At 34.7% G+C, this 27,341-nt stretch overlaps 1 protein-coding gene across 13 annotated transcripts in view; it reads left to right on the top strand.

Annotated features, from left to right (window-relative positions):
- Positions 1-27,341, top strand: part of GPHN (gephyrin) — a 264,503-nt gene that overhangs the window by 174,896 nt on the left and 62,266 nt on the right. For 6 of the 13 annotated variants that reach the window (XM_090141191.1, XM_090141181.1, XM_090141189.1 and 3 more), the window contains 2 exons: positions 12,670-12,726; positions 21,360-21,401. The exons of 2 other annotated variants lie outside the window; for them this stretch is intronic. In XM_090141191.1, the coding sequence (XP_089997317.1) occupies positions 12,670-12,726; positions 21,360-21,401 (99 nt within the window). The remainder of the gene's footprint in view (positions 1-12,669; positions 12,727-21,359; positions 21,402-27,341) is intronic. 5 more of the 13 variants (XM_090141188.1, XM_090141187.1, XM_090141182.1 and 2 more) reach the window with 2 other exon arrangements.

Raw genomic sequence — 27,341 nt, 5'->3', positions numbered from 1 at the left:
ATTATTGATCAGTTTAACACAATTTCAAACCAACTAATTTTGCTCAACCTTAGATATTTGCTGCCTGACACTTGGAAACAAAAAAACCCAGACTAAATCTAATAGTAAGAAAGTTTTAATGCCAACCTTGTGGGATTATTGTTCACTTCTTACTGATTATACTATGTCATTTAATTGTTAAAGTGAACTCTATTATCTTTTTAAAAACCTTAAGTTGCATACATCAAGGACAAAGTGAATTAACCAGTGGCAAGGCCTGTAATGTCCACCTGCAGTAGGATTATTTTCAGCAGAAGAAAGCTCTGCCAGAATTCGCTTCATGTCTTTGTGTCACAGTGATCTTTTTTGTGGTACCAGATGCAGACATACTAATAAACTCATAGCAGATGGTGAACAATAACATTCTTCCTTGTCTAATTTGTGATCCTTGAAGACTATTCTGCTTGCTAAAATGATTTGCCAGCATCTGCTAATTCTTCTTCCTGCTGTCTCATTCTTTTCTGTTAGCGAACAAGATTTATAGGCAACCACCCATAGAAATGTTTTGGTTTAGTCTGTAGGAGAGTTTTATGCAATACTCACCTTCACTGTAACAGAGTCAAAATTCTGCTGATAGACAGCATACTAAGCTTCACTATATTCTGCTTTTCTTAAGAAGATATTCAGTGAATTATATCTGCATACAGTTCCTTCTTTTTTTTTTTTTTTTTCCTAAAAAAGCTATCATTTGTCTGATGGCTAAAAATAGAAACTCAGAGCTTATTACATTAAAACTCTTGAGCAAGAGAGGAATACAAAACAGAGGAGCTGCTCTGAGTTTTACGCCTCTTGACAAAACAGAAAAGTCCGAAGAAAACTGAAGGAGACCAATAACAAGCATAGTGTAATATTGCTAATAGCTCCAGATTAAACCCCTGTGTTTTAAGGAAGGTATGGCTATGGAAAGGTGTGTACCTTATCAGTGGTGAAGCAGAATGCATTCTTCTAGACCTGGCATGTCCAACCTATGGCCTGCAGGCTGCATGTGGCCCAGGACAACTAATAATTAGCCCCACCATCCTGCTCTTCCCCACAGAGTGACCTGGCCCAGCCCCAGGCATGCACCCATCACTGAGCAACAAGCAAAACATCGGCCCAAGACAATTCCTCTTCACTGTGGCAAATCAAAAGGTTGAACATCCATGCTCTAGGCAGTCTTCAAAGGTTCAGACGCTACAGAAGGAAACTACATGAATTTTGAAACAAGAGTAGAAAGTCTAAAACTTTTCTTTGGGAAATTAGTTGAGATGAGCTCTTGTAATTGCATAACACTTCAGTGTTTTGTCTTAAGCCCCATTTTTCGTGTATTATTGCAAGATCAGGTTTTGTTCAAAATAGGAGAGACCATACCACTTTTAAAACAGGAATTGCCATGGGACATCTACCTAGTCTAGCTTTTCTTTAATGTCTTCCAGAAGTGGGTAGTACAAGCTGCTTTAAGGAAAAATTAAGGAAAACTCAACTGTTAACAGCAAGGAAATATATGTGAAGAATAATCTCAACTTTTCCAATTACCGGAAGTTTGTATTTTGCACAGAAGCGTAAACTCATTTGCCAGTTAGAAAGCTCTTCGTTTTATGTATTTTGAAAAATGAAGACTCCAACTATTCTTGGTATCTTTTATCCAGTCTTTTTATTTACCCTCAAGTTCTCTGAATTTTTCTAGAAATACAGTTCATTCACATTCTTCAAGATTGTCAATATGTCAAAACATCTTCACTTGCTATGTTCTTTCTTCTGGATCCCAGCTTTCTAATAATGCAGTATAAGTAATTTATACAAAATCTCTTGGTCCACAGACTCACACAGTAGTGTGTATAAAAAGGAATTGTAACATAACATCTAGTTGATGTGCCAGCTTTTTTATTTCTTTGATCTGCAAGTGTGTACCTTTTCCATATTCTGGTTGAGCATCTCACTTCAGGGCTCCTAAACATGTGTATTTGAACTGAAACAAAGAAGAGGAAGTTTCGTCAGGAAATAATTTAATTTCCTTTGATTATGGTTACTGTTTTGAGTGGTGCTCTAGCCAGAGAATTAGTGGCACTAGATTTCTTTGTGAAACATTCCAGTTTGTTTTGTTGCACCATTTTCTTGTTTTTTGTTTTGTTTTTTTTTTGTCCTAAATGTATGTAAATCCTTACATCTCTCTTACTGAATTTACTGAATAGCAGGAAAACAAAAAAAACAAAAAAAAACCCAAAAAACAAGCTTCTACAATGATGGGAGCACCTATATTGAATAAATGTAAGTAGCAGGTTACTAATGCATGAGTGTGTTCGAGACAAGGTATGAAAGAGTGCATTACTAATACTCCTGATCGATTTGTTATGAAAAGTCTTTACTTTTTCATAATTATGTTTTGGAACAAAATAATACTGTTTATGTGTACACACAGAGTATGTAGTCAGGCACAAAATAGAAGATTTAATTTTAGGCGTCTTTATTGTTTATACTTCATCTTCCATGTTCTCTGAAAGTCTGTGTGTAAGAAAGTAGTAAACAATGAAAACATTTTGAACCTGTATATTTCAGGTTCAAAATGTTTTCATTGTTTAATTTCCTGAATTAATTTTCATTGTTAAATTTCCTGAAAAAAGAAGGAATCAGAAAGGGATTGTGGGTGCCCGCTTCCTGGAGGTGAGGTATTCAGGGCCAGTCTGGATGGGTCTGATGGGAGGTGTCTTTGCCCATGGTAAGGGGATTGGAAGGTGATGATCTCTATAGTCTCTTCCAACCCAAACCATTCTGTGATTCTGTATTTTTCACTATACATTCTTTGGAGGTTTTCAAGACAAATGTCCATTGGGACAACTCTATCTGTCATTATGTACATCCTCAAAACTAAGCAGACTTTCTTGTGTAAGCATTAATAAATCCCTGTAGAATGCCTTCCTTGTTCCATAAATGGTATTCAAGTTTTAAGCAAAATCCACTGTGGCTCAAAGAGCATTTAAAACGTATTTATAGTGGAAAGATTCAGATAGAGAGGCAATCTTAAGTTTTACTCTAGGGAAAACTGCGCTAACAGTCCTCACCTTTACAGTTATTAGTCCTAAGTATCGTAGTGATTGTGACATTTTTATGTTTAACAACGTAGTTTTGATCTTCTGAAAGTTTTAATGCTTTCTTAACAAGATCAAGTGAATTTGCAAAATATTTACATGACAAAAATATAAGATGACACATAATGGCTTGCAAGTTTTTTATATAATTTCCAATAGTTGCTTAGATTGTAAGATCTTCCTATATTTTTTTTACAGTTCAAGTTCAAGTTTTGCTTCTCCCATACATAATGTTGTTATCAGTATGTATTTTATTTTGCCAATACTGTATGTCAAAGTCAAATGAAGCAGATATAGAAGACCAAGGGCAAGATTTAAATTATCAGCAGGAGTACATTTCAGTGACAAGAGGTGTTCAAAGTGCTTCACTTTGCAAGATCATCAGTCTAACTGATACTCAGTTCTTCCACTTCAATGTACAGAGTTTCTTTCAGTGTACCTTTGATCATGAAGAAGCCTAAGAAACTCATTATGGTACTTTTAAAAGTGGCGTTTTTTTCTATCTCACTACCTTGTACCTTACAATCATTATATTCTGCTTAAGAAAAAATTGTCTTTTTTCTTTTCTTTACTTCGTGGATATCTGTCTTTCCCCTATCTATCATTTTTTATTTGAACTGAAACAGAAAAAGCCCTTATTGTTGTTAAGATACATGCTTACAAATTTGTAGTCATGATAGTGTTCTAGTTCCTACATGAGTTTGTAGGAATCTGCAAGCTAAAATAAGGAATCAAGTCTTATTTTCAAAGTTGTTTTAGATATTAGCAAAACAGTTCTCTTGTCTATCTATTGCTCCATAAACATATTCTTCTTAGCACAATAGATTTAACTTTGCTAGTTAATCACTTTCTGTATCTCCTAATAAGAGTTGTTGTCATCATTCTTGTTTACCTTCACCTAAAGACCTGATATTCTTAATCTGAAAAATAGCATATCTTTAAATTTGTCTGTGTAAATGTTACAGTTGTAAAGAATTTCTGAAATAAAAGCATTCAGAAAAAAAAAAAAAAAAAAAAAGATTTAAACATAGAAGAAGACAGAAGTCTTATTTCTAAGACAAAAGAAATGTATTTGGTTTTCACCTTGATCATCTCTCATGTTTGTGTCAACTAAAAAATGATGCTTTGAACACCTTTTGTCATGAGTTATAGCTTTAATGCTGAACCTAGTAGTTATTGGTTCCAGTTTTCAGTCAAATGAGCTAAAAATTAAAACTGACTGTAATGATTTATGATTTTGGTCTAGTGTCAGAACTTTTTAATATACAAGTGCCATGTGAAGTAGGGTTGGGAAGATAGTTTTCTATCAATTACTGCTTTTTCAATAGAAGAAAGATCAGGTTGCTTACCAGAAACTATTAATTAATGAGATGCTGTTCAGGATTTGCAAGCTGTAGTTTTATCCATAAGTTGGATATTTTGTGTAAATTAGATATAATAAGTTTTACTTTTCTTTTTATCTTGATGTATACTATTTCTTCTTAAAATGATCACCAAAGTGAAAACAATATTGAAAGTATGTGAATATATTTTAACATTCCTTTGCTAATTTCCCAAGTAAAGTTTTTTTTTATAAATTGGAAGTTTGCATATACTATTATATTTTCTGCCTAGCAACTTGCTTTTGGGTTCTTTAAATTGTTAGAATGATCTAGGTAGATGAAATCACACTCCAAGTACTGCAAGGGTTCTTGCTTTTTCATGTAAAAAAGCTGTTTTTTGTAGACACAGAGACTTAATTATATATTTTATCCTGCTAGGTTTTTGTTTGTTTGTTTGTTTGTTGTTTTTTTTAAGTAAGGATTGGAATGATACTGGGAGAATGTATTCCAGAGTAGAAAGTAGCCAGGTTTGTTTAAGATGAGGAATCCTGCTTGCTAGCATATAAGCTACTGTATCCTCCCAGGTTCTCCTCAGTAATGTACAGCAGTATTTTTCAAATCCATTACTGATTAGAATTTAACATTATTTTACATATTGCCATTGCCATTTTTTCCTCATCTTGTTTCAGTTTGAATTTTGGCTAGTAACTCTGATCATTGTTAGATAAAAATGCAAAATTCCACAGATTTGAAAGTGAGACATTGTAACAAAGAAAGAAGCATCTTGCTGTGCTTGAGAGGTCAAAAAAAAAAAAAAAAAAAAAGCAAAAAAAAAAAAAAAAAACCCATTATAAATAATGAAAGTAAAGTCTGCTAAAATCCTTCCTAAAATTAGAGGATTCACTTTGGAGAATAGCTGAAAAATTGAAAAATATAGGGGATTTTGCATGTTTGTTTGTTTGTCTGTTAATTCCAAATCTAAAACTATCAACAACTCTCCAGAGAGGCAGAATAAAGACTTGTGCCATCAAATTTAAGTTGAAAATTGAATTTCAGTAGAAATACTTATTTGACTTCGGTTTTGTGGTGATTTTAGGTTGGTTCCCTTCTTTGTCTAGCATGGCTAATGAAGGGTGTTAGCATAGTTGTGAATTAGTTATCTGTACTAATCTAGTGCATCCAGAACAGTTCATGGAAATCAGCTTACACAGAGTTCTGTTAAGCTACAAGATACTGCTTTTTTAGTCTAGTGAAACCTTGAAACGCATCAGACATACACTTCTTAGTCTTTCCCTGAAAACATGCACTACCAATTCGAAAGAAGAATTTGAGAAACATGGAATAGAATTTAATTTCTTCAGTCCAACAATATATTTACTTGTTTGAAAGGAAATAAAATGGTTATTTATCTATTTTTGATCAATTTCACGTTAGCATTTCATATTCTCTGACAAGAATTTCTGTAGGCATTTCTTGATACTGAGATTTATGAAAACCTGCATGTTTCAGTGAAGAGCTTTCTATTTGAACCTACAAGTGGTGACTGTAGAAAGGTATTTACAGGAAAGCTCTGTGACAGACTAGGGATCCTGAAGGTCAGAGATTCAAACACATTTGGAACATATTTCTCTCCAACTACTACATTGGAAACTGGCCTTCCTATTGAATGCCTTAGAGAAGATTTATGAAGGTTACTTGATAACAGCCAGTGACAAGTTTGGCAAATTTCAGGCCAGCTGTTGGACATCTCTTTTAAATTTGCACCATTCATTATATTTTGTTACCTGCTTCTTATTCCTTTTAAAAAGGCTTTTTCAAAATGGGAGGAGCACTTTGAGCTAGGAGTTCTGTGCATTAGCACTGCATGCTTCATTTGCTTTGTGAAGTTCATGTGGAACAAAATTCACCTGAAGTCTTCTTGGACAATAGTTTCATTTGGAAGTACCATCAGAGTGAGCAGAGATTGACATGGACACTAGCCACTCATCATCACATTGTTCTAAGCATCTGCAAAAAAAAAAACCAACCTGAACTGAATCCAAGATTTTTCCACCTTTTCTTCAGCTTCTCAGGGTACCATTGGACTTCTTGAACTTTATCTTTCCTATCACTTTAATATAGGTACACTCTTTCCCAATATCCTTACAAACCCATCCACTTCTGATTTACAATCGAACTCTTCAGGTGGCATAGATATGAGGAAATACATGTGACAAGAAGCTTTACACAGATTTTCCAAATACATCTCTGCCTAGCAAAAAGTACAAGACATTACAGATATTTGAAAACAAAACTTAAATGCACTTGTCCTCGAAGAAATTTACTCTTCCCTTTAAAGCCCCACTGATCCATGTTTTCAGAAAGATAGAATCTTTCCTTTATGACGTTGAGCACTAATGCATCATCTTTTCCTTAATTCTGTTGCTGCAAGTTGTCAGAGAGCAACTTTCTTAGCTGATTCACTTAATAACATAGCTGTCCCTCCGCTGAGTTGCTTGTGAGCATCTTTGTTGATGTGTCAACTTTCACCATGACCACCAGTGTGTATCTGATAGAAGCTAGCTTATTGTCTAAAATGTTTAAAGGACACTGTCCTTTATTGAAATATGGATGTTCCTATATACACTGCAGCTCTTAGAATTTCAGTTTGACTTAGGGCAACAAGGCAAAAGAACGATGCATTCAGAACTCCATTGTTAGTTTGAGTGAGGTATATATACTTGCAGTTCAGAACAGCATCACCACCTTGGATTAACCATGTTTTTATTTTTTTCTTAAGCACAAACTTGTTCACTGCATGGTGGAAATAACAATCTAATTTTCACATGACCGGAAGTCCAGTGTAAATGAGATTTAGGATATTACATTACTGGGAATAGTGGCATAATATGGAATTTTGTATTTATTGTAATTTTTTATGGCCCTGGCTACACATTTTACCTATCAACTTCTTGTAGATTTCTGACCACTGAGTTCCACAGAAGTTAATAGATATTTTGAAAGAAATAAGCTGCCACATGTGGATGTAAAATAACCAGTGTATCACCAAAGCTTCTTTTTAAGCATGTGGTTACATTATCTTTGCTGTTACCTGAGTTAACAGAGCATTGATCTGCTGGTGAAATTCATGTACTAACCTCAGAGCTGCAAGATAATTCCATTACTTTGTACCACTTTTTGGTCCACGTCGACTGCATTTATTCTCTAATCTGCATATGGAATAATGTGAGTGATAGTGGATAGTGTGAACAAAATGTGTGATGGTATGATAATGTTGTGTTGGCATCAGGTGGCAGTCGTGTACATTACACTTCTGCAGGTTTATCATATGCAGGAAAGAAGTGCAGCAGCCCTAATAAAACATTTATGTTATGTAATGCATACAGGAGAACAGTTTTATTGTGTGAGAATGTTTATCTGTGTAATGGAAGTATTTCTTCCCTTTGTTTGGAAATACTCCACATTTATTCAGGAAGCCTCAACTAATTGGCACTTGTCTTGACTAAAATTGTAGAAGTAAAACTGCCTTCAACTACAAACCTTTTTTTTATGCATGAGTGTAAAAGTTGAATGCAATGCATTTTTTAACTTAAAAGAACATGAATTGCCACAATATTAAAAATACATTAAGCTCTTTGTTAGAAGTCAAAACTGCTCACTTTATTTAGAGCACTGAGAAGAAAATTGTAACTGGAGTGTAAATTTCTGTATCAGTATTTTCTGCTGTTGATCAGTCAAACAAAGTTTGTAGAAAATACTGCACATATCAGTATTTTTTGTCATTTTATCTCCAGATAGCTCTGGAGTACCATGACCTCTGACAAACACTGCTAAGGGTCAGAAAAACATCTTAGACCTTCATAATAATCTCCCTTGCATTGACTTCCATACTGGGATCTGGCCAGTACACCTGAGTTTTTTGTTCCTAGACAGCTGATGTGAAATAATTGTCAGTTGAGTGACAGTGTGAATGGTGTGAGAGATTTCAAGAAAAAAAATCTGAAACAATATTGTAATAATATACACAGGATAGCTTTTATGATTTTTCTTCATCAGTGGACTACTTTCTTTCCTAGTTGAATGTGCTATTATCAACAGGAGGAATATCCAGGCATTTGATAAAAATTGCCAATTGCTCCTAGGTGTCCATGTTCTTAATGTATTTTGTTCTTCCAGACCCTACTTCACATGAGGGCTTTCTCGACATATTGTGATTCAGCGTTAATTTCTCATCTGTACATTTTAATGTTTTTTTCAATACATTTATCTTAAAGATGTTTTTAATGTTGTTTTTATGCATACAACTACTTTTTCTCTGAATCGTACATCTTCTCTTTAAGCTACATTAGATTGGAGAAAGTTTTATCCCATTACTATTTTTCCATATTCTGCCTTGACAGCTCTTGGGGAAAAGAGATAGATTTGGAGTACATCATGGTCAAGTGGGAGATTAGTTTTTACGTAGTTCTAATGTGTCCAACCAATAACCTGAACTTTGTTTGGATATTATAAAATAATCACTTCCTTTTGGTTAACATGATTCCAACAGTGCATGCCTGGACCATTACAGAATATAGAACTTAACGTCATTTTAAACTGATGGTGTAAAGAATTTCTATTCTGGTGTTGAATGTATTCAGTCTCTGAATTAACTAATTTGATCATATTAAAAATGTTTTGTCAAACTGTGTATTAGCCAGGATTTTAGAAAAAAAAGCCTGTCAGAAATTCTGCTTTTTGTTGAATTTGGATATGAAAACACGCTTCTGAAAGTTGCAAAATTTTGTTTTCTTTGTCAGAAGCAGTAAGCAGGGAAATTTAGGAATAGCAAGAGCAGGATTTTACCATCAGGAATTGAAGGAGTCTACAAGTGAAATAGATAGTGCTAAGTATTCTGCTGTTGTGGAACTCCTTCTTTAAATACATCCAAACAAAACATGACTCTCAGATTTGCCTGTGCTTTACTTGTTTTTTCTTTATGACCTGTGAGTATATCAGCTGATTTATATATATTCCATTTCATAAGTTCTTTCTACAGAAGTAAAACTAGGGATAAACAGGTCTATTTCTTATTGATGCTATTAAAGGATAGAGGAGTAATAATGAAATGTATATGAGATCTGTGCTTGGAAAACATGATGTGCCTGGTTTTTGGTACACACAATTTTTATTCATCTTCTAACAAATCTGTTACCAGTCTTTGCTCACTCTTTGGGTCTGGTTTCCCTACTTCCTAAATTTTCTTCCCCTCACTTCCCATCATTATTCTCTTGTTATAACTCCATCTTGTGCTTCAGAGATCAGGAAAGACACCTGTGGCTTATCCTTAACTCTTAACTCCTATCTTACTCCCTTGTGAGTAAGAAAGGGATGTAAACATAATGTATGTCTTAACTGTCAGTGCATTACACCCTCTCAGTTTCCTACATTTCTTACTTCATTACAACTCTTTCACATTGTTCCAAAACCTTCACTTCTTTCAGATAATGTTTTGATAGTAATTACTTAGTATTGCTCCTGCCTTATCTCTTTATCTACTCATTTACCTGTATTGTGATATAAAAATGATAAAGAATAAACTTAAAACCAGAAGCTGAACATTGTGTTTTCAGTTTTGCTGTTCAGGTTCTTCTTATTAGATCTAAATTTTGCTTAGAAGGAAGGATTTTTTTCACTTAACAGATGATTAATAGAAAAATCAAAGGACTCAGTTTTAGATCACACAAGTTACTGGTGAGGATAGATATAGATATACTTTTGATTAAGAACGTGTAGGTGCACGATCTTTCATTCTGGTTTTTGTAGCTACAAATGGTCATCTGTGGTAGGGTTCTTGTGTGTAGTTGTGTCTGAAAAATGAGGAGTGTTTAATCCATGATCATTTTCTAAAATACTATTTTATTGACCAACTTCTAGAACTTTAGACAGGAGTTGACCAGAAATAAGGATACACCTGAATTCCTTTCCGTGGCCATGAAAAAAAAGTATTGTTTGTTGATTTTTGTTTTGCTTTTTTCTTTTCCCCTAGTAACACCCTGCTGAATACTCAGTGGTACAGTGTATGCAAATTTCACCATACTCTGGTTCACCCCTTGAGAAACACCAAGTTGTGTGCTTATATCCAGGTTCCGCTAGAAAATGTTACCATGCATATTGTTTGTGCCATGAATGTAAGACAAGAGCTGACCTTAAGGTATTTCCTCTTGTTTTTTTATTTTCAAGCATTTATTATTTCAACACTTGCGATCTATAGATCTTGTATATTTTTCTCTATGTATTTTGAAGAGAGAAAGATATAATTTCAGTTATATGCATTATCTCCAGACTAATTTTTAAGTCCTAAATCTTCAGAACAACTTGAGTAGCCACACTACTCACACTGGTAAGTAAGAGAATAAAACTGGTTTTCTTCTGTGAAGGGCTTGCATATAGCTGTCTCTTAAAACTTTTCCCCACAATTCTGTGATATATAGCATTTTTTTATAATGTCCTGACTCCACGTAATTAAGATTTTGTAAGATTGTCAGTATTTATTTTTAATTATAATTTTCTTTTTTCTAGTTCCCATTTTTTCAAAGCAAAACCATTGAAAATGGTTCTATTTGATCATGTTATACTTTCTGAGATCGATAGTATTTGTACCAGGATACTGGGCCAAGTGTTTTTGCACTAACTCATGTCTCTTTTTTTTCCAGTAAGGATTTCTTTTTCCTCCTGAGGGTGTTTTATTCATTGTTGTTGGCTGGTGTTTTTTTTCCTCTTGTTGTTTTTGAATGAAGAAATACATAGCAACTAGGTTGAAGGTTGAATCTGTGTTCTAAAGGAGACTTTTTTTTAAAAAATGAATACAGTTTTTCCTTGGTCAGTATACTGGAATTGCTTGGAGGTTTACTCAGAGTTCCATCAAAACTGTAGTGTTGATGTTTTGCTTCATAGTTCAAAACTGATACTATTCTAATGCAGTAAGACTAGTAAAGGAAAGCAACAACTTTCATAAATGTTTCCAATGTACTTTACTATTACATATCCTATTAGAACTAAATATTTAGATAATTAATGTATTCTTTAGGTGCATTATTTTCTTCCCAGTCTAATGTAAGTAAAAAAAAAAAATTCTTGACTATGTTTTGAATGTGACATTTTTAAGTTCTCCAAGGATCAGAAAAAAATAAGCAGTGGCAATTTAACTTTTACTGGAGTGTGCTGGCCAGCATAAAGCATAGTTAAATTTCCTTGGTTCATTCAGTCTTTGGCTTCCTTGCTGTGACTTCACAAAAGAAAGGAATTGTAGTTTGAAAGATTTCAAATTGGTTGTGTGAGACTTAGTTTTACATACACTACGAAATAACCATTGGGTGACGGAAACTCAGTTTAGGCTTGATTCAGTCCAGCAAGCAGAAGGATATGCCTAAGATCATTTTTATTGTCTTCATCCTTTCTACTTCAATTGACATGACACCAGTTTAATTTATCATTAGAAGAGGTTTATTTACTGGATTCAGCAATTCTGAAAAGAACTCTGGATGTAAATGACTGTTTTATTTTGTGTGCTTCTAGCAATACAAGGCATTTTGAGCATCTTCCTCATTTGTTTCTTCTACCTTCTGTGTCATCTAGTAAAAAAATTATATAATAAAGGAAGAGTAATCAGGTAGGAGATGTGTGGGAGAAGTCATATATGTTTTATATTTAAAAGAAAAACCTGATATTGGTCTGGCATTAAAATTTTCTGGTTGGGCAGCATAATTTTTAACTGGGAAACTTGATAGCAGTGGCTAACATCTCTAGGACAGGGACAACTGGAATCTGTATTGCATTCTGTCAGGTATCAATAATGATACTTGTCAGGCCTGATACTCCCAGTTATGGCATACTATGATCATATTATCTGTAGAATATATAGTGGTTTTTTTCTTCAGTTAGAATTTTAGGACTTCATTATTCTCCATATACAAATCAGATAAGTAACATGTATTCATTCAGAAATAATAGTGAATTTAGCATGCAGAATATATGCCAGGTTGGTAATATAATGAGAAGAAAGTTCAACAAGGGAAGGTTAAAATGACATGATAAATCACCATTTATTTCAGAAATTAGAGTCTGTGTCTTTGTCCTCTAGAGATGTCTCAGAGAGTCAAATTGATGTCTTGCATGTACTGCTAACTGATTGTGTGGAAATTTTTTTAAGTTCACTTTTTCTTTATTCTTCTGTCTTTTTTACCCATCTTCCTCCATTGTAGCAAATTAGACGGCCGGATGAAAGCAAAGGAGTTGCTAGTAGAGTTGGATCCCTCAAAGTAAATATGTTTCTAACATTTATTTTGCAAATTTTCTTCTATAGCCTACATTTTTCCTTTTCAAGGGGGAGGTGAGGGGAGGGAGGGAAGGGGCTTTTCCATTTCTCACCATCTCATCATTTTTATTTCAATACTCTTATCGCTGTTGGGTCACATTTTGTTTGTTTCTGTGCTACACATAGAACAACCTACGGAAGGCCAGATAGTAAGCTTTGGATGTCATGAAATACAAAACACTGACTTTCTTGAAGTGCCTATAATTTGATGATCATGATTAAACCACTTCTCTGATGTGTGTTGTTTGTCACGTAACTGCCTATTACATAGAGAAGTGACTTACTCATCTTCAAACTGCTGCTTCCCATCTAAAACATAATATAACTTTTATGGTGCTTGCACTTCTTGCATTTAAATTCTGCAAAAGACCATTATAAGAAAGTTGAATATCTCATCCATATCTAGCCTTTAAATCAGAAAGAAACAGAGCAGATAAAAGAGGAATTGAGAGAGATTCATGTGAGACTAATAAGAATGGAGCCACTGTTTTTCTAATAATTAGTCCCCTTTTCTGCCTTTTTGTTTGCATAAACATACTTTAGAGCACTTATCAAGCAGATATGTAAATTATTACCTACCTATGTATAGTGTTACGCTCTAATAAATGATTTGAAACACAGGACATAATTTGTACCAGGATGCAGATCACATGGAGTCCAGGCCATTCTGTTAAGATTCCATCTCAACAGTTGCCTCTTTCAGCCACCCAATTTTCCACCTTTTTTCCACTTTATCTCCTTTTAGCACTTTCTAAAGCGCTAACTAATTCATTTTTCTTCTGCACTCTCTTTGCCTTTCCTGCCTTGTTTTTTGATCTTTTGTTTTGTTCTTGTATGTGTGTGTACTGCCTTTGTTCCAGGACAAGCCATCCTCTCTGTTCTCTAACACTGCTCTACTGCTGCTCTTTGTGAAAATGTTATTTCACTGAGCATAACGAAGGGGAGGGGAAGGATTAATTATGCACCTCTTTCCAGTAATGACACCATTTAAATTGATCTCAATATAGAAAAGAAGCCAGTTGCTCTTTGTTATACAAGTCATACCTAGTGGCATCTGTAGCATTCCTCACTGTCTGTGAGGCTTTATCTTTTCATCCTGTGTTTTGAGAAGAAGTTTTTGTTACAGTGTAAGTGAGAAGTGCCCTCTGTGTGAATGAGACACAGCTTCAGCCGTGGACTTTCAGTACCACTGAATGCACACACAGGGAAAGACAAGACAGTGACAGTTTCTGTGCTGAGATTCCTGTATGTACTTACTGCGACCTGTTCATCTTATTGGATCATTGCATACACTTTTCCATGCATAATGTGTGTACAGACGCAAAAAATGTAACTTACAAGGAACAGGATTCACCTCCTGTTTTATGAATGTTTATTGATACCTAGTTCAGGATTCTTATTTCTGTACCTGGCTGCTCAGGTTATAATTTTACTGCTGAAAATATGTATTTAGACACAAAATCTTACATAAATATCCATAGAGTTGGATATCCTAACTGGGAATCCAAAATGTGAATGTATGCTCCTTTGAGATGAAAATACATTCTAGAACACTGCCTTAACAATAAACAAGCAAATAATCAGTGTAGCAGAGATCTAGTTGCTTTAGAACAATCAGTCCCTTGATTTTTTTTCAGTGTTTTTCTTGTGCTGAAAAAAGAGCCGTGCTAATGAAGCAAAAATATCTTATTTCCAGTTTTGAAGTTTATCGAGCTTGCATGTCTGTGTTGTTGAAATCACTTTGATGTCTTGAAATATTTTGCCAGAGGCAGTGAGAAATGTGTTATCCTATGATTTTAAAACAAGGAACAAAAGAAAAAGAAAAAGAAAAAAACATGACCGGAGAACAGGTTGCTTTTTCAATTCATTTTCTGATGTTTACATGTAGCTCCATCGAAAGCTGGAGGAGCTCAGAGATCACCTAGAAGGCAATGTCAAAGGATGCTCTCTCCGAGCAAATGTACGATTTCACTCGGTGATCTGTTTTTTTAAAATTTCCGCTGGCTGGTAACACTAAATCTGATTGGTTTGTCCTCTCATGCCCATCTTTTTCCTTTCTCTCTCTTTCTCCCTTTGTGTTTTCTTTCTTTTCTAGCTGGGATTTCATTTTTAATGTGTTTGAGAAACCTGACATAATTGACAGGATTTGTTTAAAAGAACATACTACTGCATTTTGATGAGTGCTAATCAGACTGCTTGCCTTTAACACCAGTTAAAAAAAATCCCTTTCCAGAACTGAAATTAATGTTTCCTGAATATTAGGCTTAGTAATAAATAAAATAAATGCCCTTAGTTATAGGAGAATGGTATCTTCTGCCTGTGATTGATAGCCTTAGATGCACTAAGGTAAATCAAAAGTATATATGCTCACATTTGCCTATGTCTTTGCCTTTGATTTTTTTGGAGTCCCTACGTCATCCTGCAAAGTATGTTAATATTTGGTTGAATGCAGGCTCCACACATTTGGTTGGTTGTTTTATGACGAGACTCCTCTGATACAAAAACTAATGTTTCATACATATTATTTGTTGCATTTCTTCTTTAATAAATGAAATAACGTGAAAAAGAATCGGGATCTATCTTATCAGTAATGACACCCCTGTAAGGTTAACCATTTTTCACAGAATCTTTAAAAATCTGAGTCAAACCCAACATAACAATGTAGGCAATAAGTACCCCGTAAACAGGTGTTTCACCTCACAAATGAAGATCAGCCTTTCAGCAATTAATTTTACAGGAGAGATAATTTAAGCCACATAATTTGATGTGTAACGAAAATCAGAAAAAAAGGGACAGTTACGAGCATAGCAGATGTAAAAGATATCAGAAGCCACTTATCCCTTTGAACATCCATCCAGTGACAATTCTTAGAAGTTTCTTCAGATTCATGTCCCGTTTGTGTCTTCCATACGCTATGACTGTTGTTATTGTCAGCATTACCATTCTAATGCATAATCCACTATGGTTATACAGCGACAGATGATTTTGATAATGATAATAATTTGGTAATTTCTATCCCTTTTGGATGACTTTGCATATCAGCTATGTATCTGACATAAAGTTGGTCTCTGCTTATTGTCAAATTGAAATCCCTGGGCTTATAATCTTTTGCAGTTCAAATGCAGGGAAACCAAGCTGCTAATATATCACAGTGTTCCACAAAGTAAATTTTGTGAAAGCACTGTATCTTGTCTCTGACAGTTCTTTAGGAATCACATTTTTGAGAGAATAAAGAGTGATATTTCAGATTTGGTTACATGCTAAATTTCTTAGTGTTAATCAAACAGAGCAATTCTCATCCTTAAAAATGTGATTTAGTACTAGTGAATAAATGTAAAGCCAGGAAAAAGAAATGCCATGAGATGATGTACTATAAAAATGTTGTTATAATCACGCTTTATCCCATAGAATGTCACATTGAAAAAGGTTTCAAATGAGAAACTGTGACCATGTTAACTGTAGTTATTATGAGAACTAATTGACATGAAATTGTCTTGTTCCTTTGTGCCTTCTTATCTGTTATTATGTAGCAATACCCTACATAGTGTTATTAAGGAAGTGAGATCATGAGCTAAGATATATTCCATACGTTCTGCTTACACCCTTTAAGTTTCTTAAAATTTAAACTGGACACATTGAAAGTATAACAACATATAATTAAAATCTATTGCTTTTTCACTGCCACTGTGATTCATGTTGTTCAATGGGTATTTTAAATAAGTCAGCATTTTAAAAGGCAATATACAAATGACTGGTCAATAATAAGGAAGTCGTTAGTAAACAGTGGACAGTTGGAAAGAAAATGAGAGATCTGTTAATACTTCATAATAATCAATATTTTTCATGTTTTTCATACTGGTTTTGGAAAGGGGTTTAGATGGAAGTCCTAGGGAAGTTACCCTACAAGGTAGCAAATGTATTACATTGTGTGGGAGGGGGAACATATAGTATCTGATGGCCAGCGCATAGACGAAAATTGAATGCTATTGCACAGTACTATATGCTGTTAAGGTGGAACCTTTGTTTCAGAATGAATTGCAAAGAATTTTCCCATTTTAAAGGCATAGGTCATTGGAAATATTTAGAAATATCCCAGATTCCAACAGAAGTACAAAAAGCCAGCCAGGTACTTAAAATAACGCTGTACTGAATATGTGCATGAAAATTTGAGTTAATTAAGCAGTTTTGAGGGTTTGAGGGCTTATAATTTTGTAAAACTACCAATATCAGCAGTAGTACATAAATATTTGCATAAAGGTTACCTGAAGTGTCTTTCCATTTCCTTTTCAGTTCTCCATTCATCTAACCTTTGGCTATTCCAGTTAAACCTTTGAACCTTCCGGAGACCCGTGTTTGAAGCTGAACTTAGGCATTGTTTAGAAAAGTTAGTGTTCTATCATTTGGAATTGTTGGCATTTTTTTACCTGTTCAAATTAATGTAGCAGTAGCAAATAAATTCCATTAGCTGCTGAGATGATTAACAGCAAAAAAGCTGACTGGTTCATGTTTTAGAACTCATAACATCTGCTTAAAATTGATACGTTACTGAAAACATGGGGAAGTTCAGCAGAGATTGATCAGAATAGTATGCTTCAGTCTGTACTTTGAAGGTTTCTTTTGGTTTTTGGTTCTTGTTGTGTTTTTTTGTTTTTTTTTTTTTGTAAATTTGCAGACTAAATTATGCTTATGTCACTCTGAAAGTAATGCCTCCTATTTATTTCTATGGAAACTCCAACAGATACAAAGATCATAATAACACTATTTGATAAAACAAATTCTCAGCTATAAAACACTGTTTTTCAGCATAGTCACCACCATTTGCTGTGCATTTTCACCAGCAATCAACCAGGGTCTACATGCTGTGCTCTCTAAAAATCTGCACCAGTGGAAATGACATGGCTGCTATAATAGTGTTGTTGCTTGGAAAATGTTGCTCACTCAAACCATGTTTCATTGGCCTGAGCAGTTAGAAGTCAGAAGGTGCCAAATCTGGACTATGCAGTGGGTGTAGTGGGGCCATACAGCCAAGATTGGCAATGTGCTCCACAGTCTTCAGGACTGTGCAAGAGAAAGGTTGTCGTCTTCTCTGGCCTGACTCCGGAAGTTTGAGCCTTCAGCTTAGCCAGTGTCATGATGTAGCTGTCAGAGCTGATGGTTTGTCTGGTTTCCAGGAAATTCAGATGAATCATCCCCTTCCTATCCCAAAACTCAGTACTCATCACTTTACCCAGTGAGGGCTATGTCTTGAACTTTTTCTTCAATGGGTAATTCACATCTCCATTCCACAGACTGTCGTTTTGACTCCAACCTGTAGTGGTGATGCCATGTCTTGTGACCAGCACAACTCTGTGATATTCTGACGATGCCACGATTGTTTCTAAGTCATTGATGCTGATATTCAGCTCTTTACACAGTTCCCTGGTCATAATCTACTGATTTACATGGATGGAGCTGACCACATGACCTTTCATTTTGTGGTGCAACAGCTGTGCATGCTTGTCTGGAGCACGGATTGTCTTTCACATTGCTGTCACCACTGTTGAAATGCAGCACCCACTGCCTCACAGTGCTCACATTCAATAATTGGTCTCCATAAACGTTCACCAGGTGTCCACGAATGTCAATGGATGCCATTTCTTCCACAGAGAGAATTCAATGCCACACCTTTGCTTCATATGCATTTCCTTATTAGATGCCATTTTTTCAGTCTGCCCCTCTGCTGCCATCTGTCACATGGCAGCAAAATGTAACAGAATATTTGTGGGAAAGATAAACTTCTACTGCCATATCTCTAACATGCACCTCTGATGATGTGGGCTAACATCATAAAATAGGAGGCACTATTTTCAGAACAGCCCTCATATTTTAAATACAGGTTTTAATTCTGTAGAAATACATTATGGAAATCCAATCATGAAAAAAAAAATAAATCTAAATCTAAATTTAGATTCTTGACCATCATCTTTCCAAATCAACGATTCTGTTTTTGACCATGAAAAATGCTCTCAGAATTCACAGCAGAAGTCAAATTCTGTCCATAGATGATCTATAATGAAACCTGGGTCATCGTTTCTCAGAATTGTGTCTCACAAAATCTACACTCTTCTGTATGTTTTGTTGTCACTTTACTTACTTTTGTTCTTACTTTAAGTACCTGCCTTCTTTGATCCTGATGAAGAATTGCATTTATGGGGCTTTTGTTCCAGGTCATAATATTCAATTATTAAAGATCTGAGTCAAGGCCTTCAGTCAAATAACAGATTGCTCTTGCAGCCTTTGAACCAGATTCTCAGTTGGTGTACATGAGCATAGCTCTTTTAAAAGTAATTATCACAGCAGGGGAATTTCTGTGACTGGCATAAATTCTGTCCCCCTTAGCTGAGATGTTTGCAGCTCAAATTACAATTTGCCTCTATTAAACTGGAACTATGAACCAAGAAAGAAAGGAATGATTTGAAGTGATTAAATATTAAGAGGAATAAGACCTAAGTTAAATATTAAGATTTAGATAGATATTAATTAAAACATGGTTAATTAGATCACAGAGTAATAGCAGTCTCCTCATAGTAAATGTCCAAAAGAAGATAAGAGATGTATGAAAGTACTTTGCATGCCCCTTGTAAATTAGTGTGAGGAATAGGTAAAATAAGCCAAATTCTTCCAATTTTTTAAAAAATTCTATAGCTCATATCAGTGCTGGTTTCTTTTATTTAGTTGCTGATACTTAAAAAGATGGTGCTGTGTTATTTCTTGCTGTTACTGCATTCTTTGAATCCTCACCTTCAAAAGTGAGGCTAAGGGATTTTCTTTTGCCACGCTATTGCAAGACAAAACAAGGGTTCAATGGGTGGACGTTATTGATGAGAATCTTGCTTAGGGAATCTTTTAAAAATCTTAGGTGAATAGCAGAGCCCCTGTTCTTAGCAAAAGCGTAACTTAAATTTCCTATAAAGCTGTCAGTGTTAACTGTCTAGAAACAGATTTTGTATTTGTTTGAGAGGGGTTCTCTTTTTCTTGTTTGTTTGGTTTTTTTTTTCCTGAAGTAATTTTCTAGTTGTGACTTAATCCTGAAAACCATCTCACTGTACCACATTCTGATTTTAAAAAATTTAAAAAAAAACAAGTGAAGAAAGTTCTGAGCATGTACAGACGTTTAAGATGTCATGAAGTCACTCATTTCATTAGTAATACTATCTAGTCAGAGCAAATGAAATACGTACAGAATACTGGAAAGGAGCAAAAATATTTGCAGTGAGAGAACTAAAAAATTGTCACTGAAGGAGGAACAACTGTAAATAAAGCATGTAACGGGGACTGCTGTGAATGTGAAATTTTTCTGATAGTGGTATTTTACATTTCAGTGAAGAATTAAGGAATACACATTTGAGATCGAAAAATGTTCACAGCTGACTTTTTGTGAATGTTATTTTTCTCTTCTCAGTCCATCGTAATACTCAAGTCAGCAGTTTCTGTGAAAGTTCTTGCTGGGTTGTTTACCGTAAATGTAGCTGAAGTGTACAGCAAATAGCAGTTCTGTTGAAGTACAAGAAAGGTTTTTAGGAACTTCTGATAATTCATTTTTTTTACCTTTGAAAAAAATCAAGAGGAGATTTTTAATGCATTAGTAGGATCGTGTCTTTTTAAATTTCACTTATTAGCTGGTTTTAGTGCTCGCAGCTAGTTGTGATCAGATCATTAACCTATCAAAAGTTAAGGAGAAAGAAAAATCCAGACTACTCTGTAATTTAAATGTGAAATGTTTTCAACCGAAGAAGAGATTTTCGGACTTACGTTAGTAAAAGAAGTCCATAAATAATTGGATACTTTTTAAAATTTATTTCTGATCTAGAAGTGACTTTATTGGCATTGAAAAGTGAATATCTTGTATAAGCAAAGCATTCCCAAAGCAATCAGTAAAACTGTAGTCTTTCCACTTACCTTGAGTCTGTGTTGAAAGTTTTTGACAGGAAGCGCTGTCCCTCGGGAGTCGCAACTGTTTCTATTGCTGAAGAGACATAATCTGCAGATTTCTGCTGACCTATATCTGACAGTTAATCATTTAACTTTGCAATTTATTCTGTTTTTTTTCTGGGACTGAGGTTGAAGAAAAACCGCTATTGCCAAAGATCTCGTTCTGAGCAACTAAAAACGTAGAGGAATACAGGGAAGAAAAAGGTCTCTCATATTTTCACATTTCTCCTTTGCAGAGTTGAAATAAAACCAATTGTGTCAAATGGAAGAGGCTGGTAAAGCTTCATTTTAGAATACCTTGCTGTCCAAAGGATAGCTTTCTCTTCATGTTATGAATTAGATAGAGGAGGGAGAATTGACAATTCAGATTGTTCCTTAGGCTTAATTATTTCATAAATGCAAAATCTTTTATTTTTTTCCTTTTAAGAAGTTTCCACCTTAAAAGGCATAAATTTGGCGTTTCTGAAATAGCTGGTCACAGAAACTTAATGAACCCTCTGCTACTATCTCAGTGCTGGAACCACCTATACAGAAAGCCTTCTAAGACCCTGACTGTGCCACCATTTCTTTTTTAACAATGTTTTCTTTTCCCCACTGCACAACCAGGCTCGGCTCCCTTCGTGCTCATCCACCTATAGTGTTTCTGAGGTATACTTTGCACGTGTTCTCTCACACAGTCGACCTGCTCTGCCATCACACTTCTTTGGTTTTATTTAGTTTTTTTCTTTTTTTGCATTGCACTGTGCACAAATGGGGAAAAATCAGCTTGCGGGGGCAGAAATTGCATGATCAACCTGCAGCCATGTTCAGCGTGGTTTTAAAATCACTGTATCAGCTGGGACCACCATGGTATATAGTCAAGCTAGGCAACTAATACTTAGCATACAAACAGAGATTATATAATTAAAGCATCCTTATTTATCACTTACATTAAAATGAGGATACTTTCATAATAGACTTACAGATGTCCAGACTGCAAGAAGCAATGAAAGTGGAGGCGCTCTGTAGAAATGACCATTATATTATAGTTAGTTATTTGTCTAAATGTAGGTTGCCTAGAAGGATCTGAAGTTTATTGTTTCCAAAAACTGTTTTTGTCCACTGCCTTCCCAAAATGCACGTCTTCTAAAACTTCCATATCAACTTCACTATAGCCTTCTATAATAAAAGGCATAGTATCAGCTTAGTAAGATTTTAAAAGAAAGATGCATTTAGTTGTAGTTAGGATGAAAAAAATATATAGATTATTTAAGACTGGCTTTTCACTAATTTTTTAAGGAGAAAGATACTAATCATAGGATAAAGTCAGAATTTATAAAATATTGTCAGATTAGTGCCGCGACCAGCTCTGTAAGGATTAGGCTTCAATTTATAAGTGAATAGTGGATGAGTATCAAAAAGGTGGACTTGAGGTTTTCAGTAATGTTAAAGCAATCCTGAACAGATAGAGTTCATCTATTTTGTATTTTAAAAGAATCCATTAAAGTTGACAAGATCTCTTAAAAAGAGTATACAGTTCACCCTATCTCATACTGTTGGACAAGTTCTAGACCTGATATTAATGTTCTGTTGATGAGTATCTTACAAAAAGGAGCTCACCTACTCCTAAGCAGGAGTGCATCCTAATCAGGATGAGCTTTGTGTAAGCAGTACTTTGCTGATACACATCTGATTTATTCTCTATAGATTTGGCTTCTCAAGCAATAACTCCTAGCAATAACCTCTATCCTTATTATTAAAAAGTTGCTTTCTAGTTTCAGTGAATGACCAGACAAAATATTAAAAGTTTTTAAGAAGAAAGATGCTTAATGTTTTTTTCTGTTACAGACAAATAATTGCAGTCTGGCTTGAACTGCAGAGAAATTGTTTTAAGATGATCAAATATCAGTTCTTAAAAGCATCCGATACGTATTCAGGAATTTGAGCCTCATTACCATTTTCTATGAAAGCCTTGCTTTTTGATCGTGATTAACATCAAAACAACGATGTGGAATATATTAATGCTATTCACATGTAGCGAGGCAGGGAGCAAGAAATGGAATTTAGTGCTTACAGATACAAGACAATTATCAACGCCACTTGACCAGTCATTCTTCTGAATGAATCAGTATGAATTAAAAAAAAAAAAGCTTGATGTTGCTTTGTTTCTGAAGATTTCCACTCTGATAGCTCTCTACTGCAAAAAGTGGTCAGCATACACTGAGATCATGCAGGAAGTGAGCCACTTCCAGAGAAACTGTATTCTTGCTTTGCCTGCAACTTCAAAGCCATTTGTCCTTTTTCGCTCTGAAGGCACGCCTCTGAAATCTGAGCCAATGTGTTTTCTTTAGTGCTGGTCGGTATGTATAGCTGTCCTGCTTGATCAGATTTCAAAAACTATTTTGCCTTCTCCAAAGCTATTAGACTGCATTACTGATTTGTCATTTTGGAATAGTTCAATTCTGCCTCAACTGAAAAAGTTGGAATATAAGGTGTACGAAAACTTAGTGAACGCTGTTCACAAAGCAAGTCTTCTGTGATTTGTAATATGGAGTCTGGTAGCTGAAGTATCAAGGTGCCACTGTGAGAATGACAAGCAGTTCATTCTTTACATTCTATTCAAAGGAGAGATATGAATATCTAAAAAACAGACAGTCTGGCTGTGCAGCAGATCTTGCGATGCAGTTAAATTTCCAGCTGATCAGTTCATGCTTATGAAACATATGAGCAGGACATCAACTGCCTTTTTTTAAGCCAGAGGTGCAAGCAAACATGAATACATTCTTCTTTGGTGGCAAAATAACACCCTACGCATTTTGAAACAGTCAGTTTGAGCTGGTCACAGATCCATAAAAACAATTTGATTGAAGCTGAAGATCTCTTACAATTATAGCTATTTGAAGATATAAGAAGGCAAGACAAACTGTTTTTCTGAAAGAGACATTGTAGATTCATCTTAAGAAATTTGCTTATAGTTCTGGGTTTTGAGAAGAGCTCTAGAATTGGATGCACTGGTAATTCTAGAACTGAGGTAGCCAAAAAGGAAAGTGAGTTTTACTATCAGGGAATTTGTTATGCTATTACTTACAAGATCTTTAATCGAAGAAATAAAAGATGTTCCATCAAAAGACGAAGTTGGGATCTGTGCTTTCTGCATTGTGAAGAATTTGAGGTAGGATTTGCTCCCTGATTTTCTTCACTGAAATATCCTTGTAAAGGCCGTTTTTCATCTCAGAGCCCAATAATTAGAAAAGCATCTTTTTTTACCGGTTCTTTTTTATTGTCACCAGTTTACACTGGTAAAACTGTGGATGTGAGCAACTGATGTTAATTTGAAAGGAATGGGCAGAAAGGTTTTTAAAAAATTTATGCCTACCTTTAGTAACAAAAAGTTTTCCACGCTTTGCTGAACTCTAGACATTATAGTGAAGTAGTACTAACCACCTCCTTACTCTCAGTATAATGCTTAACAATTCCACTTAAATAGAATGAGAAGTTGTCTCTGATTTTAGTTAATTAAAGCAAAGTGAATTTCTTTAAAAAGAGGTTCTGATTTTGTTAGAGAAGTAGAGCTTTAATGCTCTAAAATTGTGTAACAGTATAATCCAAATTCATATTCCCTTTGATCACAAGATGCAGTAGTTTTTCCCTCCTTTGCTGAAAACCAGTTAGCTTCATTCTGGTAATTTTTGTGTTACCAGTTGTACTTAAATGATCCTTCTAAAAGTGGAAGTATTAATTAGGAACGGTGCCAAATTAGCAGTTGTACAGTGTAATATGGGTATTATGTATCTCTAATTTACTCCTTATCCAGTTGTTACAAAACACAGTACATTCCACCAGTTCACTTAAGAAATGAATTAGATCCGATCAGTGTTACTTATGTTTTTAGATGTACTTTGAGTTCAGCTTCTTTCTTAAAAATACTGTTTGTAAAAATGTAAAACTGACTGACCAATCAAAGACAGTCTGGAGTCTCCTGATTTATCAAATTACACATAGGTACCATTATGCAGTAGCCCCATTTTTTATATTTATTTGTATCTCAGACTTTTTATTACCAGCATCAATCTCTTTCTTTCTTTCTCTCCCCCTCCTCTGGCTTCTGCATGTGCTGTGTGTTTGGCTAAAAGCTTGATGAAGGAAACCTATTGATCTGTTGGTTGAAAGTATAGTGGCAGTGAAATGCTATTAAAGAGCTACCCCCTTTTTTCTCTTAAAAAAAAAAAAAAAGAAAAGAAAAAAAAAGTGATTTGCAAAGGGAACATGATCTATTTTATTTAGGCTTATTGAATGGCTTGTGTTACAAAAGATCTGCAAATTTTTATGTTATTTGTCTCTCCAACAAGTAAATTAATTCCAGAAAAATAGTTTTGGAATGTGTCTTGACTGTATAATGATTAATGGGATTTGATTGTATGCGTATCATTGTTAATCAAATGACAGAGACTGCTGTATCTTACTTGGTAATACAAGAACAAAAGCACCAGTACAAGGAATTAAGTACTCAAAGTATTCAGAGAAGAGGAGATTTTGTTTCCTGCAATACATAGTTTATCTGTTGAGTTCACAACTTCAGAAGTCCATGCAAAGACTGCAGGAAGATACTTAAGTTTCTAGGTCAGAGTATTCTATACAGTATATGCTGCACAACTCTGTAAATAACCGAGTCTTTCCACCTAAAGACAGATGAGAGTCTATTCCTCTATTTCTAATTAGGCTCCATTGTAAAGGAGGCAGTGCTACAAGACTGGGAACTGCACTTCTGACTTTCAGGCATTAACTACCGTCATAGAGTCTAGAATTCAGTTATAGGTAGAGGATTCTAAGTATCTATTCTAATATTTACACAAAATATTTATACACTGCACTGCATACTTGGTTTGCTGGAGATACCATTTTTATCTTAGGAGCAGTGGGGACTACTTTTGGCAGTCAGATTCAAGCGCAGCCATAAGGTGCGTGTGATAAGGCCAGCACTTCAGGTTTGCTGCCTATATGCAAATTCTGCATCCAGCACTTCTAGAAGGCTTTTCTGGCTCTCTTGCACCGAGGTTGTATGCCAGCTTCTTTGCGCTGGTTTAAGAATGTTACAGCTCCTTATGCTTCTTAGTCTTCTTTTGAATTGGTTTTCTTATTCATTTTTCAATGGTAATTCTCCCTGAATTCCTAACTAATTAATAAAGTTTTTGAGTTAATTTATTCTGCTATTATAAACTACAGATTTCCAGCAGCTATTTGACAGATAAAAAGTTTAGAAGAATACATTTATCTACAATAATTAACTGTGCAATTGTCAAATAACTGAAAAGGTCTCCACTCAATTCTTAGGCACCATAGAATGCTTAAAGAACAGTTTGTTGCTTTTTAAATATAATTATGAATATACCCTAATTGAAAGGAAAATTCTAAATGAATATCCACCCAAAATGTCTGACACTCACGTTTCAGGTCAGTAAAATTCTGTTTCTCACACTGTTTTTGAAAATTGTTAGAATAACAGGAAGAAAAGTATGAAATAATTCTAAGAAATAAAAATGCAATTGAAATGTTATACATGGTCTTTCGGCTTTTGGTTATAATGAGTAAATTATATGGTTTTGTTCTTGGTTACTTTATTAGGTCGGTTTTGTATTCAGTGTTTATGCCCTTGTCTTATACTTTATTTTAAGTGTATACTAAACAGACTTGACAGGAGCAACTCAAAGTTCATATTTTTTATATCAATTAACTTCCACTTCTGTGAAGTAAATGTATCAGACAAATAGTGAATTTACAAACAAAGATAGCAATGCATAGTAATTTCTGGAACAAGAATTTATTTGTTTGCTTTTTCTTTTTTAAACTTTTCAATCTTTATATCCAGTGGAGATATTGCTATTATTATTATTATTATTATTATTATTATTATTATTACATAGTGAATTTTTATCAGAAAATTGGTGATTTTTTTCACTTTATGTAGCAACTACATTCACAGGGTGACATAATTTAAGCAAGTGTTTCAGGATGTGGAAGGTCATGACCCCAAAGAGTGGAGCTGTGCCTTTATTTTCTCTACCATACGATCACTCTCATGACATAAACACAGATTGTTCTTCAGCAATTAATTATCTTGGGTGGGGGAGACAAAGTGAAGTAAATATAGCCAGTCCCTCTCCAGTCTCTGCTTTAAAACAGAAACCCAGCAGGGAGAGAATTTGATTCTAAAATAAAAATATTAATGCACTGAAGAAAAACTGCTTCATTAAATTGGGGTTGCCTACTCCATTGCTTTATGAACTCCATAGAGTTCTTAGTAGTGCTCTTATACAATATCTTCAGCTTGGAAAAGAAGAAAACTGTCATGAAGAGAAAGTGTGCCTTTATGTCTCTGTGATATCTGCAGCTCAAAAATGAACATAGCAGAGCCAGTAAGGATACACTAATCCTTTGGGCTTTTGTGCAATTATCCTGCTACAATCCAGTCCTCTTTTTCTGTATTATATTTTTGCAGTTGCTAATGGAATGGTGAGTTTTTAAATAAGATTAGAATTTGTAAGTATTTCTCTTTTAGACGTGAACAAGAGTTCAAAGCTTTCTATTTGGTATTTGATATTTTTTAAATTA

This window comes from Phasianus colchicus, chromosome 5 (assembly GCF_987193195.1).
Source record: "Phasianus colchicus chromosome 5, bPhaCol1.hap1.1, whole genome shotgun sequence".
NCBI lineage: Eukaryota > Metazoa > Chordata > Aves > Galliformes > Phasianidae > Phasianus > Phasianus colchicus.
Note: the sequence above shows the minus strand (reverse complement) of the source record. Positions and strands in the feature narration are given on the sequence as shown.